Here is a 21,686-nt window from a genome sequence, read left to right on the forward strand (position 1 = left end):
CCTCTTAGCAACGCTCAACTCTCGCGATCAAACCGGAAGTTCGAGAAGAGAAACGCCTCTACCTCCATGCCCGGGCAACTGTACGTAGTATACTTTGACCCCGTAGGTCCCGGCTGCGCAGTCGCAGCTCAGAACCGCTGCTTTCCCGTACCATAACCCAACCCCGGAAATTACGCACTGATCTTCGAGGGTCCAAGCCGGAAGTTGACTAGAGAGTCGGCTGTTTCCGTGCTCTCTAGGACCCAGTACCATCGAGCCGGCCATGTTGTGTAAAGTTGATCTGTGAAGTGCAAGAAAAGGACAAAAAAGGGGAGAAAAGGAAGCCTGTTTATGCTAAGACGGGACAGAATGAGAACGTTAAGTCCGCCGGGTCCTGAAGGGAACAGTTTTATTTTCAGTGACTTCTGGCGCTCTGGAGACGTCATGATTTAGGCTGTACGACGTGGTGACGTCATCATGGATTGCGGGAGGAGGTGGGGTTGCGTTGGCCATGTGATGGGACCCAGTAGCCCCGCGGGGGAGTAAGCGTGCTAATATAGCGGGCACCTCCATGTGTCATCGCATTTGGGGTCCCGCTTTCCCCTCCTAGACTGTTGAAGGACTTTCCTAGTACCTTCACCGACCATTGTGCGAGTCTAGTTGTCACCCAGGTTTGGATTCGGTTTAAGTGAGCCTATTCGCCAAAGAAAATGTGGGCTGAGCTTTCCTGGGGCTGCCTTCTGCTCCTGGTCTGGCTCCCGCAATCCCGCTGTGTAAGGCCCTTGAGAACCCCCCTTTTCAGACTATTTTAGCCTCTGGCCGACTGAAAACGTCTGCAGCCCCATTGAGAACATAAACAGTAACCCCGGAGAAGTCAAATAGCCCACACTCAGCTTAATATATCGCCCGCGGTAGCGATTAGAATCAGCACGTCAGAGGAGGAAAAAAGGACTAGAAAAAGGCAGGCTGACCATTATGCTAGTAAAGAATCTGAAGTACAGCGCAAAAACAAATTACAGCTACGTACAACGTGCATGAATCTCAAACGTGACGTTAAAGGGAAAGAAGCCAGACAGAGAAGTTCTTCTCTTTTGGTTCCATTTAAATGAAGTCTAAGACTGCGAGACGTTCAAAATCGGGTTAGTCTTTCCTTAAGTGGGGAGGACAGTGACAGAAAGGAGCCACGAGGGGACTTTTGAGGTTCAGATAACGTTCTGTTTCCTTTCTTTGGATGCTGGTTACAGATGTGTTCACTTTGTAGAAATTTCACTGAGCTGTAATTTGTGTAGTTTCTTTTGTATGTTATAGTTAACTAAAAGTTATATTTAAGTAGGCCCCGGAGGGAATTTTCCAGAGATGATAGAAGTGTTACACTGATACATGCTATTGTCAGAATTCACAGAACGGGGACTTTCTGGTAGTCTAGTGATAAAGAATCTGCCTTTCAATGCAGGGGACGCAGGTTTGATCCCTGGTCGGAGAACTAAGATCCCACATGCTGCGGGGCAACTGAGCCCGCGAGCCTCAGCTAGAGCCCGTGGTGCTGCAAACTACAGAGGCCACGCCACAACTAGAGAGAGAAAATCCATCCACATGCCACAGCTAGAGAGAAACCCTCACACCACAACGAAGAGCCTGAGCTGCAATGAAATATCCCACATGCCGCAACTGAGACCAAAAAAAGAAAATAAAAAAGATTTAAAAAAGAGGCCAAGAAAATAGTTTTTTAAATATATGCTGTCTGTAAATTTAAAAAAAAAGAATTCATAGAATGAACTCCTAAGATCTGTGCATTTTGTTTAGTTATACCTCAAGTTTTTAAAAAAGTGTCTAGGGAGTTCCCTGGTGGTCCAGTAGTTAGGACTCCGGGCACTTTCACTGCTGAGGCCAGGGTTCAATCGCTGGTCGGGGAACTAAGATCCCACAAGCAGCACAGCACAGCCAAAATAATAATAATAAAATAAAATACTCCACTTAAAAAAAAGAGTGTCTAACTGGAAGCCTGGAATTATTTAGGTACTTAATTAAATAGGAACAAATATCCCAGTCCACTGCGTGAGAACTTGACCTAATGGAGTGATTTTTAAATTTGCTTGATTATGCACCTTGGGCAACTTCTCCGCCAGATACCCTAAAGCCACAGGTTTTAAGTACCACCTGTTACCAGTGACTCCCAAATCTATACCTTCAGTTCTACCATATCTCTGAGCTCCAGACTCTGCCTTTGCTTCAATGTCTGATAAGCACATGAAATTCAGCCTGTCTGAAAAACAAAACAACCAAAAAAAACCTCCTGATTTCTCATCCTCGCACACCAAATCAGTTCTTCCAGTTATTCTCCAGCTCTGTGAATGGTCACCTCATTTTCTTAATTGCTCAGGCCAAGCATACTTGAGCTCTCAAGTCATACTTGAGCCTTCAATTTCAGGTCCTACATCCTATTCTCTGGCAAGTCTTGCTGGTTTTATCTTCAAAATATAATGAGAATAAAATCACTTCTCTCACCTAATCTGTGACAAAGGAGGCAAGAATATACAACAGAGAAAAGACAGCCTCTTCAATAAGTGGTGCTGGGAAAACTGGACAGCTACATGTAAAAGAATGAAGTTAGAACACTCCTTAACACCATACACAAAAATAAACTCAAAATGGATTAAAGTCCTAAATGTAAGGCCAGACACTATAAAACTCTTAGAGGAAAACATAGGCAGGACACTCTTTGACATAAATCGCAACAAGATCTTTTTTGATCCACCTCAGAGAGTAATGGAAATAAAAACAAAAATAAACAAATGGGACCCAATTAAACTTAACAGCTTTTGCACAGCAAAGGAAACCATAAACAAGACAAAAAGACAATCCTCAGAATGGGAGAAAACATTCGCAAACAAAGCAACTGACAAAGGATTAATCTCCAAAATACACAAACAGCTCATGCAGCTCAAAATCAAAAAACAAACAACCCAATCAAAAAATGGGTGGAAGACCTAAACAGACATTTCTCCAAAGAAGACATACAGATGGCCAAAAAACACAGATGCTCAACATCACTAATTATTAGAGAAATGCAAATCAAAACTACAATGAGGTATCACCTCACACCAGTCAGAATGGCCATCATCAAAAAATCTACAAATGGGACTTCCCTGGTGGTACAGTAGTTAAGAATCCGCCTGCCAATGCAGGGGACACAGGTTTGAGCCCTGGTCCGGGAAGATCCCACATGCCACGGAGCAACTAAGCCCGTGCGCTCTAGAGCCCGCGAGCCACAACTACTGAAGCCCACGAGCCTAGAGCCTGTGCTCCGCAACAAGAGAAGCCACGACAATGAGAAGCCTGTGCACTGCAATGAAGAGTAGCCCCTGCTCACCGCAACTAGAGAAAGCCCACGCGCAGCAACGAAGACCCAACGCAGCCAAAAATAAATAAACAAAATAACTTTAAAAAAAAAAAGATGTTTAAAAAAAAAATCTACAAACAATAAATGCTGGAGAGGGTGTGGAGAAAAGGGAACCCTCTTGTACTGTTGGTGGGAGTGTAAATTGATACAACCACTATGGAGAAAAATATGGAGGTTCCTTAAAGAACTAAAAATAGAACTACCGTATGACCCAGCAATCCCACTACTGGGCATATATCCTGAGAAAACCATAATTCAAAAACACACATGCACCCCAATGTTCACTGCAGCACTATTTACAATAGCCAGGACATGGAAGCAACCTATATGCCCAACAACAGAGGAATGGATAAAGAAGATGTGGTACATATATACAATGGAATATTACTCAGCCATTAAAAGGAATGAAATTGGGGAATTTGTAGAGATGTGGATGGACTTAGAGACTGTCATTTGGAGTGAAGTAAGTCAGAAAAACAAGTATCGTATACTAACGCACATATGTGGGAAAATGGTATAGATAATCTTATTTGCAAAGCAGAAATAGAGACACATGTAGAGAACAAACGTATGGATACCAACGGGGAAGGGGGGGTGGGATGAACTGGGAGATGGGGATTGACATATATACACTATTGATACTATGTATAAAATAGATAACTAATGAGAACCTACTGTAGAGCACAGGGAACTCTACTAAGTGCTTTGCGGTGACCTAAATGGGAAGGAAATCCAAAAAAGAAGGCATATATGTATACGTATAGTTGATTCACTTTGCTGTACAGTAGAAACTAACACAACATTGTAAAGCAACTACACTCCAATTAAAAAATAAAAAAAAGATAAATTTCTCCCTTTCTGCATCATACTATTAAGAAAGGTGGTGGGCTTCCCTGGTGGCGCAGTGGTTAAGAATCCGCCTGCCAATGCAGGGGACATGGGTTCGAGCCCTGGTCTGGGAAGATCCCACATGCCGCGGAGCAACTAAGCCCGTGAGCCACAACTACTGAGCCTGCGCGTTTGGAGCCCGTGCTCCGCAACGGGAGAGGCCACGACGGTGAGAGGCCCGCGCACCGCAATGAAGAGTGGCCCCCGCTCTCCGCAACTGGAGAAAGCCCTCGCACAGAAACGAAGACCCAACACAGCCAAAAATAAATGTAAAATAAATTAATTAATTAAAAAGAAACGTTTAAAAAAAAAAAAAAAAAAAAAAAAAAAAAGAAAGGTGGTTGCTACTCTGGACAAATTCTTTTTTAATTTCTAGTGAGTATAAAAGTGAAATTAAGTTTAAAAACACTGAAAACATTAAAAAGATATCAGACTCAAAATTTTAATTACCTCATTAAATGATTAAATTTAAAAAAATACATAAATAAAACCACTTCTCACAATCTCCACTGCTACCACCCGAGACCAAGACATCATTATTTTGTCTGGATTTTTAGCCTCTTAGCTGGTTTCTCTGCTTCCCCACTGTGCCTTTACGATTAGTTTTCCACGGGGTAGGCACAGTAATCTTTTCAAATGATTATATCCCTTTGCTTAAAAACCTCCAATAACTTCCTGTTAGGCTTAGAATAAAGTCCAAACTCCTTACATAACCTGGAATGTTTTGCATGATCTTGTATCTCACCTTTATGAGTTCCTTTATCTCACGGAACTCATCTCTCACCAGTTTCCCCTCTCCCAGGTTTAAACAGTGGCATTTTTGTTACTCCTTGAATCCACTGAGTTTGTTCTCACCTCCAGGCCTGCACTCTGTGCTTCCTTTCTGTCTGGAATGGTTTTCCTCCAGATCATCACAAACCTTTTTCTATCTTCCTTTTGTGCCAGCATTTAAAACACCTCATAATTCCCATTCTTAAGGGTCAACAAATTCAATGCTGCTTCTCTCCAGCTGTATCCTATAATTGTCCTTACATCTATCATGTAGAAGCAAACTGACTCCTTGCCCTGCTACCATTAGGAGTAATTGGGTACATCAGATCCCAAAGTCAAGAAAAAAAATTAAGAACTTTGCATCCTGAGATAAGTCAAAAACAAAACATCATCAACAAGACATACACACATCAGGGTCATTGTGTCTAGTTCTAGTCCCCCAAATAAATGAAATTCTGAACCTGAGCCTTTCCTGTAAAATTGGACTCCCTAAAATCAAACAAACACTTTATCTGTGACTTTTGCAATGCTGATGTCTAAAAATATGGATAGTAGTGTGAGAATTGCTGTTTTCCCACCATGAACAAAGTAATTATAGACTCTATACTTGGAAACTGTGTAGTTTTTCCCTATAAATAGTTGTAATTTCTGTTTGGCGAGCTTGTTCTTCTAAAGCCTGAACTTCCTTGCAAACTTTCTTTGCAAGTAAGCTTTCAAAAGATTTTGCTCTGAGTGTCCCTTTGACAGTACTGAAACGTTTTGTTAAAGTATAATTTCAAAAAGGTGAAATCAAGATTCTCATGCAAATATAAAACGAATATTAACAAATATTTTATGCAATTCATTGCATAAACCATGAGGGTAGCAACAAGTTCTTAAAACTATCAAAAAGTACATTTGCACAGGTGGGTACTTTAGGCAATTTAACAATGGAATATTAGTGTAAGGTTGCAAAGTTAGACACAAACTAGTTAATGTCCTACAGGGTAGAAAACTATACATAACCTTTCAAGTCATCTATTCCACTGGAAAGAAAATAGGGATTTGCATCCCTACTGGACAAAAATCTACAGGTTAACAGGTAACTTCACTAAGTGTAGGGCCTTTAATCAATAATGAACAGGGAGTTCCACTTACTGTTCATGTCAAGACCACTCATGACCTCCTCACTGCCAAGTTCAGTAGATATTTTCTGAATAATTTGACTGTTTTACTTTTTATGTAAAACTTCTCATTTTTTAAAATACTGCATAGGCCAAACAAAAGATGTCTGTGGCTAGGTTTGGACCGCAAACTAATTTTACACTCTCTGATTATTATTTTTTAATACATGCTGAATTCTAAGAGGAGCTGACTAATCTGGCATTCATTCGGTTCCACGGACACCCAAAACAAAATGCAAATTAGAACAAAATGCAAATCGGGATTCTCTGCACCCTGCCTCCACTTCAAGAGAGCCTCTGGAGTTCTGTTTGAATTATCTGATGTCACCCACTGTGCTGTACTCTGAAAGATGAGCAGCGGCCACCCAATCCAGGATTAGTCAATCAGATCTTTGCAAGATTTTGAAACTGGGACACTGAGATGCCAGCCCATTTCTGCTGGTCACTTGAAGAGAAGACATGTAAACTTGGAAGCTGTGCACTTAGAAGCAGGGGATGCCTCTTTTCAGAGACAGAAGCAGCAGCAAGCATCACCTGGCAAGACAAGCAGAAGAGCGATTATAAGAACAATTGCTTAGGTTCCTGATGGCATTCCCCCTTGTCCCCGTGCCTCTTCAGGCCCAGTGGTTTGGCCTTTGGTAGCTATGAGCTAAATATACTTTCTTCCTTTTAATTAATTGCCTTATTATTATTAAGCTAGCTTAAGAGAGTTTGTTAGTTGCAACCAAGGAATCACTATAGAGAGGAATACAGGGCACTTGACTGTACCTGCTGTACAGGATATCATTTTGCAGGGTATAACCTGGAGCAAACTCCTGCATATTTCTTCTTGCTAAATTGACTAGAGTCTAGTGTCAGATAAGTTTTTCACAAACATTGGGTTCAGATGATTCAGAATAAAATCAACTAGAAAAAAATAAAAAAGCCATATGGATTTCAGAACAAATGTTTATTACTGCTTAATGGGGCCAAAGGAGCAACACAGAGCATTGAAAACATCACTGGCTCACAAAAACAGTCATCTTGCTACCTTCTCGGTTGCATTTGTTTATTTCACAAGGCTTCATTCACACATGAAAACAAGATACTAATCCAATTCAAGTTCATAACAATTATAAAAGTAAACATTTGTTGGGACAATGTACAATAAATTGCACTTTTTTTTAACAAGCATTACATTTACATTTATAGAGTGTACTATACATAATACATGGAATTATGGAAACATCTAATTGGTCAGTGTTGATAGACGAGAGAGGCTGCTCACTAATTTCTTTTGTAGTCAATTAGCACTGTTTGAGCCAATCAACTCCTTTATTCTGGAACCTGTTTTCACTGGAGAAGCCATGGGCAAAATCATAGAATTCATAAAAATAGATGGCACAGAATTTCTACTACCTCCTCAGCAAGGGAAAGGTAGGAGTTGAAAGAAATGACGTGGGGCTGACTGAGAAACTTTCTTCCTCATTTGAACTAAGGATTCATACATTATGCAAAATACCAAAAATAGAGAAACTGATGTAAAGGCTATTGGGATCTTGGATTCTGGGGCCATTTCCAGGCTTTATTCTTGTGCTTTCATGACACCAGAGTCTTGATGTGTTTATGTCCTTATCATTCAGTTTCCTATATTTTATTCCATATATAATATATAGTTATTAAAAGTTACATTTTAACAGAAAAGATTTTACATGTTAACTTACTGCCAATGGAAAAGGAAAGTAACTCAAAATATTCATCTGCTACTCAATGATTCTTTTTTCTTAACGTTTTCAGAATACCACTAATGATAAACCAGGGGTGGAGGTGGTGAGAGTAGGACGTGTTGATGAACATGTTTTTATAGCAGGTAGCAAATACATTTGGAGATAAGCTTGACGTGTAGTCTTTTAGATGGAAGCTAAGAAAGGGACTTCTGACAGTTGACTGTAGTCACTAAGCTACTCATAAACATCCACTTTTCTCCTTACAACTCAAGATCATCATCTCCTATTGAGGTGCAGGCTGCACTGAAGTATTCATTTTGGTAGCTCTTGAAAGATAAGGAAGTCCCTAAGGGCTTTGCCTGTATTATATGGAAGCCACTATGAGAGAGGAAGGATGTTTCGGAGCAGTTCCAGTTCAATGTGACAATCAGCATGGCAACTAGACAGAAAGAGTTTTATATATCTGGTAGTAGGAAACACAGGCCACTGAGCTGTGCCTGGCCTTCTGTATCTGATCGCCATGTACATATTCAGTTGCGTGGTACCTGGGTATACCAAAGAGGCAGGGATACTCCATATAAAATTCTACCGATCACACACACACACACGAATCTCACAGCATTCAAATCAAACAACAGAGTTTGTCCATGCTCTCATTTACCTGTAATTGAAGCAAGAGAATCGGAGCTACTTTAGAGTGGTTTTTTTTTTAAGAGTAACTTATACAACAGAATAATCTTACTAAGTAATTTAAAGTGTTCTTTTCCAGAAAGATAAAACAAACAGGGTATTTAATTTTTTGAAAGCTTCTTTTTCTCTAAAAGGGTCTTGAAATCAGACAACCACCTTAGCAGAATAATGAGTAGACTGATTTCAGCTCAAGAAAAAGAAAACTCAATCCCTTACATTAGTTACATATGTGATTCTCATCCTCAGTAACTAATCAATTCCTTTAAGGATCTAACTCTCATCTCTTGTGCCCTGAACTGTGTATTCTCTTGTTTTTCTTACTTTAGGTAGGAAATGAAGCTACTAGTTATTAACTAGAAAGTATTTTAAGAAAATGGAGTAAGGATTTGAGAAAAATGAATACTAATACATAGTATAAGAGAATGAAATTTTTGAAAACAATGAAACAAGATAAATACTATTAAATACCCCAACATCAGTACAAACATTACTTTTCTACTTTATTATGGAAATTTAAGAAAGCCAATGAAGAACAAATTACTAACTTAATAGTTGGGAGAGAGGAAGAGAATCATTGGTTTCATGGAAAGATAGGGTCATAAGCCTATGTGACATTCCTACTAATGTTTCTGATAGGCACACATATACAGACCATTAGGTAACTGAGAATTTATTTGCATTAAATTGTATGTAACTAAATATAACCAAATTGTGCCATGGCTCAGGATGTGGGAAGCTAGCAAACATATGCACTGCAAAATTCAGCTTGGTTTCTTTCAGCTTTAAGGAAATGTGTTAAGATTCTCAAGATATAAAAGCTAATGACTGAATTATCCAATTGAATTTCATTCTCTTACTTTATTCTGCAGAATTTAATGAAAGGAGAAATTGTCACTTCTCAGAATGTTGCAAATGTTGGATTTTTGGAGGAATGTTTTATATTATGTATGCTAGGAAAAGACGAAAAACACTCTAGAATATCTGAAAATTTCCTGGATATTTGAGCTGGTCACTCTCTTTCTAAAAGAAATCAAAAGAAGAGTAGCAATTCTCAAATATACTTCAAAAGAAGAGAAATTAACACTAGCAGTTATTTAATGATGGAATGCATGAGTTTTCAAACAACACATGGTAAAGGGCATGGGGTCTGGGATAGTGCTATTATAATATTGTATGAATAATATCATACACCAACTTTTGAATTTTCTTTCCTTCTGTATTTGCTATTGCTACTTACCCAAAGACATTGCAGTGAGGGACAGTTTAGACTATGGTACCAATACACATACCCAAGTATGATATGGAACTGGAGAAGGAAAAAAAAAAATCTATGGATGGCCATTATAATCTTTTAAAAGAGTTAAAAGAAAATGAAAAAGACAGATTTATTAAATGTTTGGAATATATGTACCTAGTTATTTTGTTTAAAGAAAAAAATGTAACGGGCTATGAAATTGAGCCAGGTCTACAGATAAGAACTGTACCTAGAGCTATTTCTCTCTCAACTACCATTTAAGGAAAATTATGCAATTTAGGCATTCTGTGAAATGTAAAAAGAGCTCTGTACAGTAGAATTATGAGGTTCACAAAACACAAAAGAACATCTTTAATTTAGCTAGCCATCTGATAAGGCAACTTGTACAAGGCTTCTTGGGATCAAAGCATAAAGTACCAGTAAAGCTAACAAATTATATTAAATGATTTACAGAAACAAGTACCAAGATGCAATTTTCTAGCCATTATATTTTGCAAAAAAATAAAAAGGAAAAAATATTAATTTTTCTAAACCACCACATTGGGAATGTTAAAGTCAACACAGATACTCAGAATGCTATTTTCCTTTTGGGTGAAAGGAAATGAAAACTATGATGAGAGATGTCACAGGACAAAAAAAAAAAAAAAAAGAATTCTGTAAGAAAAGTATTATTTGATGAGTGTAAAGAAGGGTAACAAACAACCACATCAGTTTTATGGGCTGTAGATGATACGAACACTTACCGATGAAGGGGATTTCACTTTTTAGAGTTTAATGATTATTTTAGAGGAAAGGATCCGTCATGAGCAACTTGTGGTACATGCTCCTGGAGTTGAGATGGCTCTTAGATGATTTTTTACTTCCAAGAGTGTGTTACTTTTAACTGCAACATATGGCACAGATGAGAGTCACTCTGGCACTACAGAGTTTGAGATACTTTGCAAAGAATATGTTCAACAGTGAAGCCAAGCATGAGTATCAATAAATGTTACTATACATAGCTGACAGTAGTTTGGTTGCTGTAAAGGACCAAAGCCCTCCAAAATAGCTTAAAAAATGGGAAAATTAGTTTTTCCCTTACCAAAGGATTTCCTGCAAGGACTATTTATAAAGACATGTTAAATATAGTTGAAAAAAATATTTCCATCAACTTTTAAACAATAGCTTTACCTTTCCATGAGATAAGCATTTCTATAAAGGTTTTATATGCAATCAAAAATGTTACAAATGCATTTGCATCTCTTCATCTAGGGGTACCAAGGGCACATTTTTAGGAAGCTACAGAAATCAGAAAAAGTTGCCTAATATTAAACTAAGATGATATGAAGCTGACTTCTATTTCCCATTTCGTAACTTTAACAAAGTTACAGTATATTAGTGTTTCCTTAGAAAGTATATGTCAACATTAAATGAATACTCTGTCCCTGGTTCTTCATTCCATTCTAAGCACAAGAGCTGTTCCTGGGCCTTTCTAGGCTTCTCTGGTGAAGGTTTCCTAAAGATGCAACTCATAATATCCACTCTGACTTTACATTTGCCAGAAGTCACAACTGTGTTCTTACTTAGGAACTCGCAATTCCCATGTGAAGTCCTTAAAAGGACTTGTTAGAAGACCAGGACCAAAATGATTTATTTTATCCTGCATTTATCAAAATCTCAGTTCTTTTTATCTAGTGTGTGTTTTCAATAGCCTATCTTATTCCATGGTTCTTGGCACTTCATTTCCAGATGTACCCAACAGAAAATAAAAATAAACTAATTGTCTTTGGGAACTGTTCAATCCCAGGTCTGTTCTTTCCTTTGGATAGGATTATCGCTATCCTGGGCATCACTTTCAGGAGGAAACCTGACAGTGGTCATGACTGGCCCCGCAATGTGCTTTATCTGAATAAATCCTGAAAAGTTAAGAGGTTTAGGTTGCAATCTTTTTTTTTTTTTTTTTTTTTTTTGCTGTGACAAATACCTGCCTATCACTTCAACCTTGGAATAAAAGACATCTCCATTTTTATGTAAGATAAAAATAATATGAATAATGAGTTCTAAATAAAAAGCATTTAGTTCTGAATTACTTATTTCCAACCAAATATCAGGCATGTAAAATAATGTGTAATACTACGATGGATCGGAACACAGTCTTCCATGAGGAAGCACAAAAACAGGTATTCAACATAAATCAGGTTAGTTTAAATAACATCCCTTTTTTAAAAGTGTCATACAAGAAAGAGTAAGAGCTACTGAAAGATCCTGGCTTGCTTTCTGGCCTCCTTTCCTTCCTTTTAAAGGGACACCAGGAATCATCCTGGGTTTCCGTTGCTTTGATCGTTGTGCTCTTGTACTTGGGTGAGGCTGGACCTATGTGCTCTCCTTGGGGGGCTGGGTGGCCTGTGGCGGCTGCAGTGGCTGCGTTCCCGTGGCCGTTTTGATAGAGTTAAGGGTTTTGCTAAACCAAGAGTTTTTTGCAGCTTGGATTTCATTCATAAGGGCTCCCCTCTGATGTTCAAGTTCCTAATTCAAGAAAGAAAATCATCTGAGTTATATAAATATCTTCTCTCTGCCAAAAAAATTAGAGTATAGCTTTTTGGAATCCGCAGGTCTACATAGCCGCATTTTTCTTCCTACAAAACCCAGGTGAGATTTAGTTGGCTTCTGAATGCAAGAAAAAACATTAGAGCTGAAAGAGTTACCATTAAAAACCAGATTCTGTGCTTTCTCTGATCAGTGAAATGAAAGCTCATTTTACCCTTTTTTCCCTCTGCAATTTAGGTCCAAATCTAGGTTTAGGCTGCAGCCTAAGAGAAGATGTTTAAAACCACAGGTAAAGGTAAACATACAGATGGAATGAATTTTTACTGATAGTGTAAGCATGAATAAATTCTAGTTCCAAACGCATGGCCTGTGCCCCTGAGGACGTACAAGGTCCAAAGCAGAAAGAGTTCAGGATCGTTAGTGTGGCACAGCAGGTGCCATGGCAGGACACGGCAAGGGTGAGGGTCACTGGTAAGAAAGAAGCGGGAACAGTCCATCAGAAGCTAGGACTGCTTTTCTAATTCTGATATCCTCCAATATGGAAAGAGATTATGGGGAAAGGGATTTGGCAAAATCAGGTAAAGATGAGAAGAAGCTCCAAAGAAAAGAATGGCTGTCAGCCAATGTTTAACTGTCAGGGGAAGGATAACAGGAGGGGTTTGGCCTTTCACCTTTCAGGATCAGCTAAGTGACCAAGTTCAATGGGAAAGGACCATGGCCAAAAAATATCAGGGAAAATAAAAAGGCATATGCTTAAGTTCTCACAAGATATATATAATTTTAGTTATTAAAAATTTATTTAAAACTATGTGTTTATATCAGTGCTTAAAAATGATGTAAAATGCAACTCATTTGTGGGCAGAAAATGTATTCATCTTATATGGTAACATTGTATGATTTTGAGCTCAATAGGCCGACTCTACAGTACTAGACTATCCTAGACCACTAACTGTTTATTTTTTTAAATTGATCTTTTATCAAATCACCAACCTGGATTTTACACTTGGCCTCCACCAGCTGCAGTTTGGTTTGTGCCAATTCCAGCTCCATCTCCCTCAGTTGCTTCTTAAGAGAGTCCTTCTCATCATCCGATTCAATTCCCTGGTCCTCTCTGCTTATGGCTGCTACTTTCAAAGCACCCTCCTTGCTGAAAATGTCACTGCAGTGTTTACATGCCATCATTTTACCCTGAAATGTCCAAAAGAGATAACCAACATCAAACTGCATTTCATAGCATAAATCATGTCCTGAAACATGCAATATGATTTTTCTTTAGACACTGCTTGTGGTCATCAAATACAGGCCCATTTATAAAAGTAATTATTTTTCTTGTGCTGTGACCAAAATGGTTATAGTCGGCACAAAACCCAACTATCCAAGACAGGTGCTACTTTTTCTTACAGTATCTCTAGAGAGACTCTGGGGATAGAAAGTATTATAGCATTTCTTTGAAATGTTTTCTAGAAACTTTGTACTACCATTATCCCTACGAGATGCCAAGCCCCATGGCATATATGCTACATGCATTACCTCATTTAGTTATGATTAGGTATTATCACCCCCATTTTATAAATGAAGAAATTTAAGAGTTTAAGTAACTTCCCTGTGGTAGACTGAGGAAGGTCATTATGACTAACCTAAGTCTACCCCTGCAACAAGTGAAGTACACGTCCTTTTGTTCAACTTTAAGTGAAGATGATCATTATTGTTCAAGGTGATAAAAGCAACTCTGCCACATGCCTGGATTGCCAATCAAGCACAGAGCACTGAACAATGGCAACTCTTTTCAAGACAACAGTGCTACTGTTTTCTTAAAATATCTTCAAAAAGTTTAGAGATAAGAGATACTACAGAATCTTGATCTATTTTGATGTCCTACTGTTACAAGCTCAGCATGTCCATAACTGTAACTATACCCCTCTCTTCACACACACACAAAGCAACTCTGCCCACACTTCTGTGTCACTGTGCATTACCCCACCATTTAGGCCTAAAGAATTTGGTGTCATCTTTCCATTAGCTTCTCCTTCACTCCATATTCAGCTGGTCATAAAATTCTTCCTCTTGATATGTCCAAGCATGTCTCCCAGGCCTGAATCCCAAAAAGTCACCTTCTCAGAACAAAGTTCCTATTTTCAGTTCTCATGTCTCAGATTTTCAGGTTACAACTTTTAAAGTATGTATTTACTGAGCATTTATTGTGTGCCAGGTGCTAGACTAAGCACTTTATTAACAGGATCTTATTTAATCTTCAAAATGACCTTATGAGGTAGGTAATATTATCTCTATTTTACAGAACACAAAATAAATCTGAGAGAGGTTAAATAACTTGTCAAGTTGTTAAGTGATATACGAAAGTGCCTAGAATGCATTTATTTACTAGTATAAAGCTGAATATATTCAAATAGAATTATATCAGGTTTCTGTAACACTGGCCCCAAGAGCTGGCTGTACCAACACTGCTTCTTAGGAATACCAATCCATTTGGTTTACTGCTGTTTCTATACAATAAACAATCACTTTTTTCAAGTAGGTAATCAACGTAAGGAGTTTTACCACCAGGGGGCAGCATAGAAATAAATGCTGCACGTTTCTTTAAAAAACAAATCTCTACTTTTGGTGGAAAAATCAGTTACCCAACGTGTTTCCTCCAGCTGAGTTCCATACTGCCCATGGTGTCCACTGTTTAAGAGATTAATGGGATGATCCTACTGGGTTGCACAATGAAGTCACATCAATTCAGGCACAGCTGGGATGCGGGCTGCTGAGGGTTCGGGTTTCCAGGTTTCCAACAACCAAGAAAGCTCAGGGGCCTCTTGTGACAATGCTGAAATCCTACCTCCTTTCCTGTTACCTGTCTCTGACAGCCCAAAAGATTTCTGGGAACATAAACTTTCATCTGGCCCACACCCCGGTCAGAAGAGGGACCCTATTCACCATAATTCCTAACTCCTTTAAAACAAAGGTGGGGTGGAGCCGTGTCTACAGGCTGTCCTGCCTGTGGTGCATCACCATATATTGCGATCCTCCTATCAGGTGCTCACTCAAGACTACATGAATTTGGAAGAAACTGTATCACAGAACTGTTTCATTCTTCCTCACCTTTACCACTTCCAGCTCCTCCTTGCTGGCTGCTTGCTGTTTCTCCAGTCTGGTACTCAACTGGGAACAGATCTACGAGAAAGAAAAGAGCTACTTTACTAGAAAGTAGAATGTCTCTTGTAGCATGTGCACACAGCTGTTTATTCACTCACATCTCTGATGCTAGAAGAAATTTTGCAAATGAGTAGCTCTGCAAATGCCAGTCATTCCCATAAAACAAGCAGCAGAAAGCCTGAGAGTGTTCCGGGTGCAAAGCACACCTCTCTATCTCGATCAGTAGAAGAAACACATGGGGTAGAATTGCTTTCTTTCTGTCACTAGCTTCCGTGACTGGTCCCAGTGAATTCCTGTCCTCACTTTGGAATCAATCTATAGAATCTTTGCTGAGTATCTACTTTGGGCAAGGTACTATCCTAGAAATCTGATGAAAAGAATTCTGAATTTCTTCATGACTGAAAAGTGCTGTGCTGTGATAATCAGTGAGAAAGAAAATGTATGTAAAGGGTTTAATATAGAACACCATTAAATAACATCTCATTATTATTGATTCTGAAATAAGGTGCTAACAAGTACCAGGAACAGACAGAAATAAGTGCTTTCAAAGCCCCCTAAAATTGTATTAAAAAAAAAAAAACAAAAAACACAGAAGTTCAAGTCTTGCTAAACTTGAGTGAAATAAGAATTTTTTATTTTGGAAAAAAATGGAATAAAAAAGTTAGGGGATGTCAAATTTTCAAGTGCAATTTGGACTCAAAGCATAAAAGGTCTACCTCTATTATCAAAACGGACATTAAAAAAAACCCCAGTCTACTCAAAAATAGTTCTAGAAACCTGGGACTACTTGTTGAGTTCAGTCTCCAATTTGTCCAGATCCAAGCCTGGAAACAATAAATAGGACTGTAGGGCTGATGTTAAATAGAAGAGATTTCTCAAGCAATTTTGGCAAACAAATAAACCCTTTTAAATAAGCCCAAACATTCTGAAATATAGCCAGTAATAGCCAGTTCCAACTACAGAATGCATTTAGATTACGTTATATGTTCAAAGAGACGGGTCTGTTGCCTTTTACATCAAGTGCTTGCCAGATAATATTCAAGAACAGTCCCAAGGATTGCTCTTTGAAGAGTGCTGCATATGGCGGCCACTCATGGCCTAATGTGATGAAAAAAATACATTTGCAGCGATGGCAAGTTCCATAGCACACGGTCTTTAACATTCCTTATATTGCTTAATGTCTAACCAGCCCTTCTCCTAATTACCTAAATTCAAAATCTCAGGATCTCTTCCAGTATTTTCCCTTATCTAGCAAAAAAATGACTCTTGTGTTTCCTGCTTCTCCGTTTTCATTACTACTTATTGTAGTTCAGGGCCCTACTTTTTTCTCCCCTGGACTCTGCTGTTGGCCTCTTACTGCTCTGTGTCTTTCTTTGCCCCTGCATCTCTCCACTTGGTTCCACATTTCTCCCTGGACAGAGTAGTGCCAATTATATGTCCCTGGTCATGCCACTGTCCTCCTGTAGACAGAATAAAATCCGAACTCCTCAGCCTATCCCTGAATACCTTCCTTGAACTAGGCCCCAACTCATCTTTGCTTCTCTCGTCTGTACTTGAAACTCTTGCTAAACAAGACTCTTTGTCACTAATCTACCTCCCATGCCTTTGCACATGCTGTTTCCACCTTTCCACCATTTCCATCCTCTCCTTCTCCATCTCCAGATACCCAAACCTCACCTAGCCTTTGAAGCACAACTCAAATCACTTCCTTCTCCAGGAAGGGAGTCCTCATTTCCCACATGTAAGAAATTCCCTCTCCTCTTAATTATGGACAGGTTTTACCTCCGTATTACAAGATCAGCTTCCAGAGAAGAGAAATTGAACGAATTTATCTTTTATTCCTCCAAAGTAACAAGCCTCACATGTAGCAGGCATTAAATAAACATATATTGATTTTGTATATCTGTATGTAGATACAGATATATAAATAGATTATAAAAGAGAAGAAGATAGCTCTGAAGCCTTATTTCTAAGCAATCTTCCATGAAGGGGTGGAATCTTTATGGAAAGGTGTTCATAATATACAACTGAACTAGTTTCCCCCCAAATGCATGAACAATATAACTTACATTTTTATTTATATAGCAACAAAGCATACTCAGTGTATTTAGTGATTCTTTCTAGTTGGCAAGATTAAGGGAGGTTTGTTTTCCTTGTGCTTTTCTGCACTTCCCCAAGGAATGTAAATTTCATTTATAAGCAAAAAAAACACTTTTTAAAAAAGTAAGCCTTAGACTTCAAACTCCTATGTGAGGCAGGAGACCCCAGGGAAATTTCTGGATAAGTCAGTGGCACACGGTACCTTAACAGTTCTGGAAAACTGGGACTTGAACAGTCCAGTCAGAGTACTTTGGCAGCAAGAGGAGTCCTTGCCATGTCCCAGCATAACCAGCAGGGACCGGGAGATACTACTGGAGCTGGAATGAAGGCTTTCTGAGACACGCCGCCACCGCCCCCCCCCCAAACCCGCGATGGGACTAGAAATGTCCTCAAGGAGAAGAGCACCGCCCCACCATTAAAAGATCTTTTTAAGGTTAACAAGAGGAGGTTAGTTGCTAGCACTGACCTCTGTTGGGTAAGGCCACACAGCCACGTGGGGAAAAGAGCTCCCATGTTCTCTACTGCGACAGCGAAGGACTCATGGGTCTCCTAGCCGTTGCCATTTAATACAGCGTCTAAACTTTAGTGCTTGGCCACGAGGCAAATGTTACTAGTGTGATCTATTGGAAATTAGCTTCTGAGTAAGGCAGAGACAGGATCCCAATGGTAATAAAATTACTTGTTCCTCTAAATCTATCAAACATTGAAAACAACCAACAGATTGTTTTGCTCAATTAAACTTCTCATGTTATCAGCAAGCAGGTCCAACCACTGTCTGTTTCAGAGGAGAAAATGAGCCAACAAATATAATCAATGCAGTGCAGTTACTGTTCTGGAAACTCTAAAAACAAACAAACTTTCCCCAAAGAAAAGAGCAAAACAATCACTTTTACAGTGACGAAGCCCACAATGGCACATTACCTGTTTATACTCGGCAATGATAGCTGTAGTCTTCTTTATTTCATATTCTGCCTTCTCTAGCTGTTTCCTGAAGATTTCTTTCAGCTAAAAGAGTAAGAAAGAGAAACATCAAGACTCAGTCAAAATCTTAATAAATGTCCACGAACATTCATATTCAAGTCTGCCTGATTCATAGTCAACAACAATGTAAACAACTTTAAGTACACACATTTTTCCTACTGCGGTTGCATGTTTGTCATTTGAAAAACCTAATCATCTCCAGAGATACAGAAACCTTACTTTTTTTCCTGCAATGTATAAGAATATGAGCAATCCTAGTATAAAACTGCTTATGCTTTTTACTACTTTATAAATATATTGTTAAATAAGTGTCCATTCAGAAGCTATCTTTATCCTTATGAGAGTCTAAAACAAAACATCAAGGCAGCACTGCATGTACTCTTGATGCTCTGCAGTAAATTACTGAAAAAACATTTTATGGCTTCCTCTTTCGTCCCATATCGACACTGCTGTTACCCCTCAGGAGGTAGGAACAAGAGGCTTTTGGGACTGGAGACAGACATGGGAGATGGGGACTGAAGAAACACTGACTTTAGAAGAAGTTAAAGTGACATAATGCAGTACTTGTTACAGTAGCAGAAATACTAAATTATGAATGCTAAACCTAAAACCACAGTTATTTCTGTAGCCTGGCAGCTCTAGAATTCTAGGTATAGAAGAAGGTTAAGGCAATGAAAAAAGCTCAGGTGCCGCCAGATAAAAAGGAAAGAATTCAATTCTCCCAAATTGACCAAACAAAAAACAACTCTGGTTAATCTTTAAGTACACAATCAGAAAAAATTGATGAATTCTGCTTTGCAGTATCCCAAATTATGAATGGAGTATACTCGGTACTTGCAAATTCACAAGTTACTGCAATTTATAACTGGTCTTATCATTACAAGATTTCAGAATTTCTTCATATTTGCTACATTCTAAAATTCTAAGAGCATTTGTAGGTCATACTGATTCAAACTTAGTTGTTTATATTGGTCTCTGTTCTCTCTGTTACATAATTCAAGGACTTCAGCCATACCCTTCGTCCCTTCTGCAATAAGGCCGCACTGACTCAGGGTCAACTGAGATAGCTGAGATGCTTTGAGCAAGTTCATTTAATTTCTCTAAGCTGTAGTTTACTCATCTGACAAATGAGAATAATCCTTATCTCACAAGGGAACCACAACAATTAAAACAGGATATACACACATATATAAACACACATACACAAACACACACACACAGAGGAGAGGGGCATGGATTAAATTCATTTGCTAACAGCTTCATTCTTTACCTGAAGTACTGAAGTGGGCCACCAAAAAATAGGAAGTAAAGAAAACAGCAAAACCCATCCAAAGGGCTAGATCAAACTGGATAATCGGCCCCCCAATATTTTTGAGTATGTTAAAGAAAAAAAAAAATCTTGGTCCACAGTAATTGCCAAGACTCATTTCATCATTTAAAAAAAAAAATCATGGAATACTTTTTACAAATCCTGGAAGGTGCTAAATGACACATCCCTTCATTAGTAATTTTACTGCAACTTTTTCTGGTTGCTTGGATGTAGGTCTTTGAAATGCTTTGTGTGCTGTTTTATATTTAGTATTATTGATGTCTCCGAACTGAACTCATTAAAATAAGTGAGCTAATCACGCCTGGCTGGGACGGACAGAGATGGAGACCATTGGTGAAGCAGCCTGCTCTTCCTCAGGGAAGCCGGAAGCTTTGACTCCTAGGGTGGAGAGGTCCCTCCTGTCGCCCCTGGGTCCTTGGCAGTGGTGTGTCTCCCAGCTGCTCAGCCTCACAACTCACAGGAAGACTGTGGGAGCTAACTTCAGGGCTGGCTCCCAAAGGGTTTCTTTCTGTTCTCTCAGGGAAGAAGATTTGAGAGCTCTGCCAGGAACAGAAACGTGGCTGCTCGTTCTTCTAAGGCATGAATCGGGAAAGTGAAGCGTGACCGACGGAGGTGACTCCCAGCAGAGATCTCTGGAGGCTTCCAGCTTAGCAATCCTCATAAACTGCTTCAGAGAAGTCAAACGTCTTGGAGATACAACACGAAATCTGCGGAGGCCTCAAAGCTCTTGGATCATAATTCCAAGTTCCTAAACTTGGAGAAAGCGTACCACTCTCGCTAGACGTCTCAGTCAAGGCAAATTCCTAAAAGCTGTTCAAGGGGGGAAATGCTGCCTCAGTTCTACTCACATGTACTGCTTCAGCATCGCCCTTGATCTGAACAAATTTCATGTTACTTCTTGTTTATAGTATTAATCAACTCCGCGTACCAATACACCTGCGTAAGGACAAGCCCGCCTACGCCCGTTACCTGAGCTGTCTCCTCCTCTTGTTTCCTCTTCTCTTCCTCAGTCTCTACCAGCCTCTGTTTGGTCAAGAGGAGCTCCTTATTCAGCACGTCTGCCTTGTCTTCTGCCTGCAAATCAGAGTCCATCACAGTCATAAAGAAGGTGAAGAAAGCACGTGTACACCTTCTCCGACCTCCAGTTATTATTGTTCCAACATTACCGGAAGCCCTTCTATTCCCTCTGGCTCACCCAGGGGGTGGCTGCTTTCACTAAATGCCAGCCAGGTCCCACGCACTTAGCACACATTATCTCTAATCCTCACAACAAAATTTATTTTCCAGATAATGACAGTGAGGTTTGGAGAGATCAAATAAACCTGACTGGGACACACATCGAAGATCAGAGCCACGATCTGAATTCAGACTTGAATGGCACCGAAGCCCATGCTCTTTCTAAACGCCTCTTCCACATTTTCAGCTGTCACTACAGCACTCACTCGGAGACTGCGTGGTAAGACTGGATGAAGGGGTGGAGCCTCACTTGGAAGCTTCCACCTGGTGGTGCGTGGGGCGGATCCAGAGAGGATGAGCAGACGGGCTGATCCGTGGACCACAGTTAGGTGAGAACATTCCAAGACCAGCCGAGGTTAACCTGGCCCACCAGGCTACTCACAACAGCAACGAGTACAGTAAGGAGAAATTAAGACCAAAACCCCGTGATAGAGACAGCCCTGAGGAAAACTGAAGTTAAGGACCAGGAATCCAGGCAGAAAAGACCATATTTCTCAAATAGCCA

The 21,686-nt window shown here is 39.5% G+C and overlaps 1 protein-coding gene and 1 long non-coding RNA gene across 14 annotated transcripts in view; one reads left to right on the top strand and one right to left on the bottom strand.

The window, feature by feature from the left end:
• Positions 1-82: 82 nt before the first annotated feature.
• Positions 83-5,712, top strand: LOC309649509. Of its 2 annotated transcripts, none has more exons than XR_014257166.1 (3): positions 83-1,118; positions 1,433-4,259; positions 4,605-5,712. It is a non-coding gene; the product is annotated as an uncharacterized lncRNA (long non-coding RNA). The 2 variants fall into 2 exon arrangements; XR_014257167.1 differs by having other exon boundaries at positions 83-473.
• The window catches only part of RABGAP1L (RAB GTPase activating protein 1 like), a 786,837-nt gene continuing 769,968 nt past the window's right edge, over positions 4,818-21,686 (bottom strand). For 11 of the 12 annotated variants that reach the window (XM_082437226.1, XM_082437234.1, XM_082437220.1 and 8 more), the window contains 5 exons: positions 20,915-21,019; positions 18,556-18,639; positions 15,481-15,552; positions 13,369-13,566; positions 7,132-12,357 (listed from right to left, as the gene is read on the bottom strand). In XM_082437226.1, coding sequence (XP_082293352.1) covers positions 12,205-12,357; positions 13,369-13,566; positions 15,481-15,552; positions 18,556-18,639; positions 20,915-21,019 — 612 coding nt within the window. In that variant the 3' untranslated portion in view covers positions 7,132-12,204. Of the gene's footprint in view, positions 6,736-7,131; positions 12,358-13,368; positions 13,567-15,480; positions 15,553-18,555; positions 18,640-20,914; positions 21,020-21,686 lie in introns of those variants that run through there. The other variant, XM_082437232.1, reaches the window with a different exon arrangement.

The sequence above is a fragment of the Balaenoptera physalus genome (genome assembly GCF_965194825.1).
Source record: "Balaenoptera physalus genome assembly, chromosome: 1".
NCBI classification, from domain to species: Eukaryota; Metazoa; Chordata; class Mammalia; order Artiodactyla; family Balaenopteridae; genus Balaenoptera; species Balaenoptera physalus.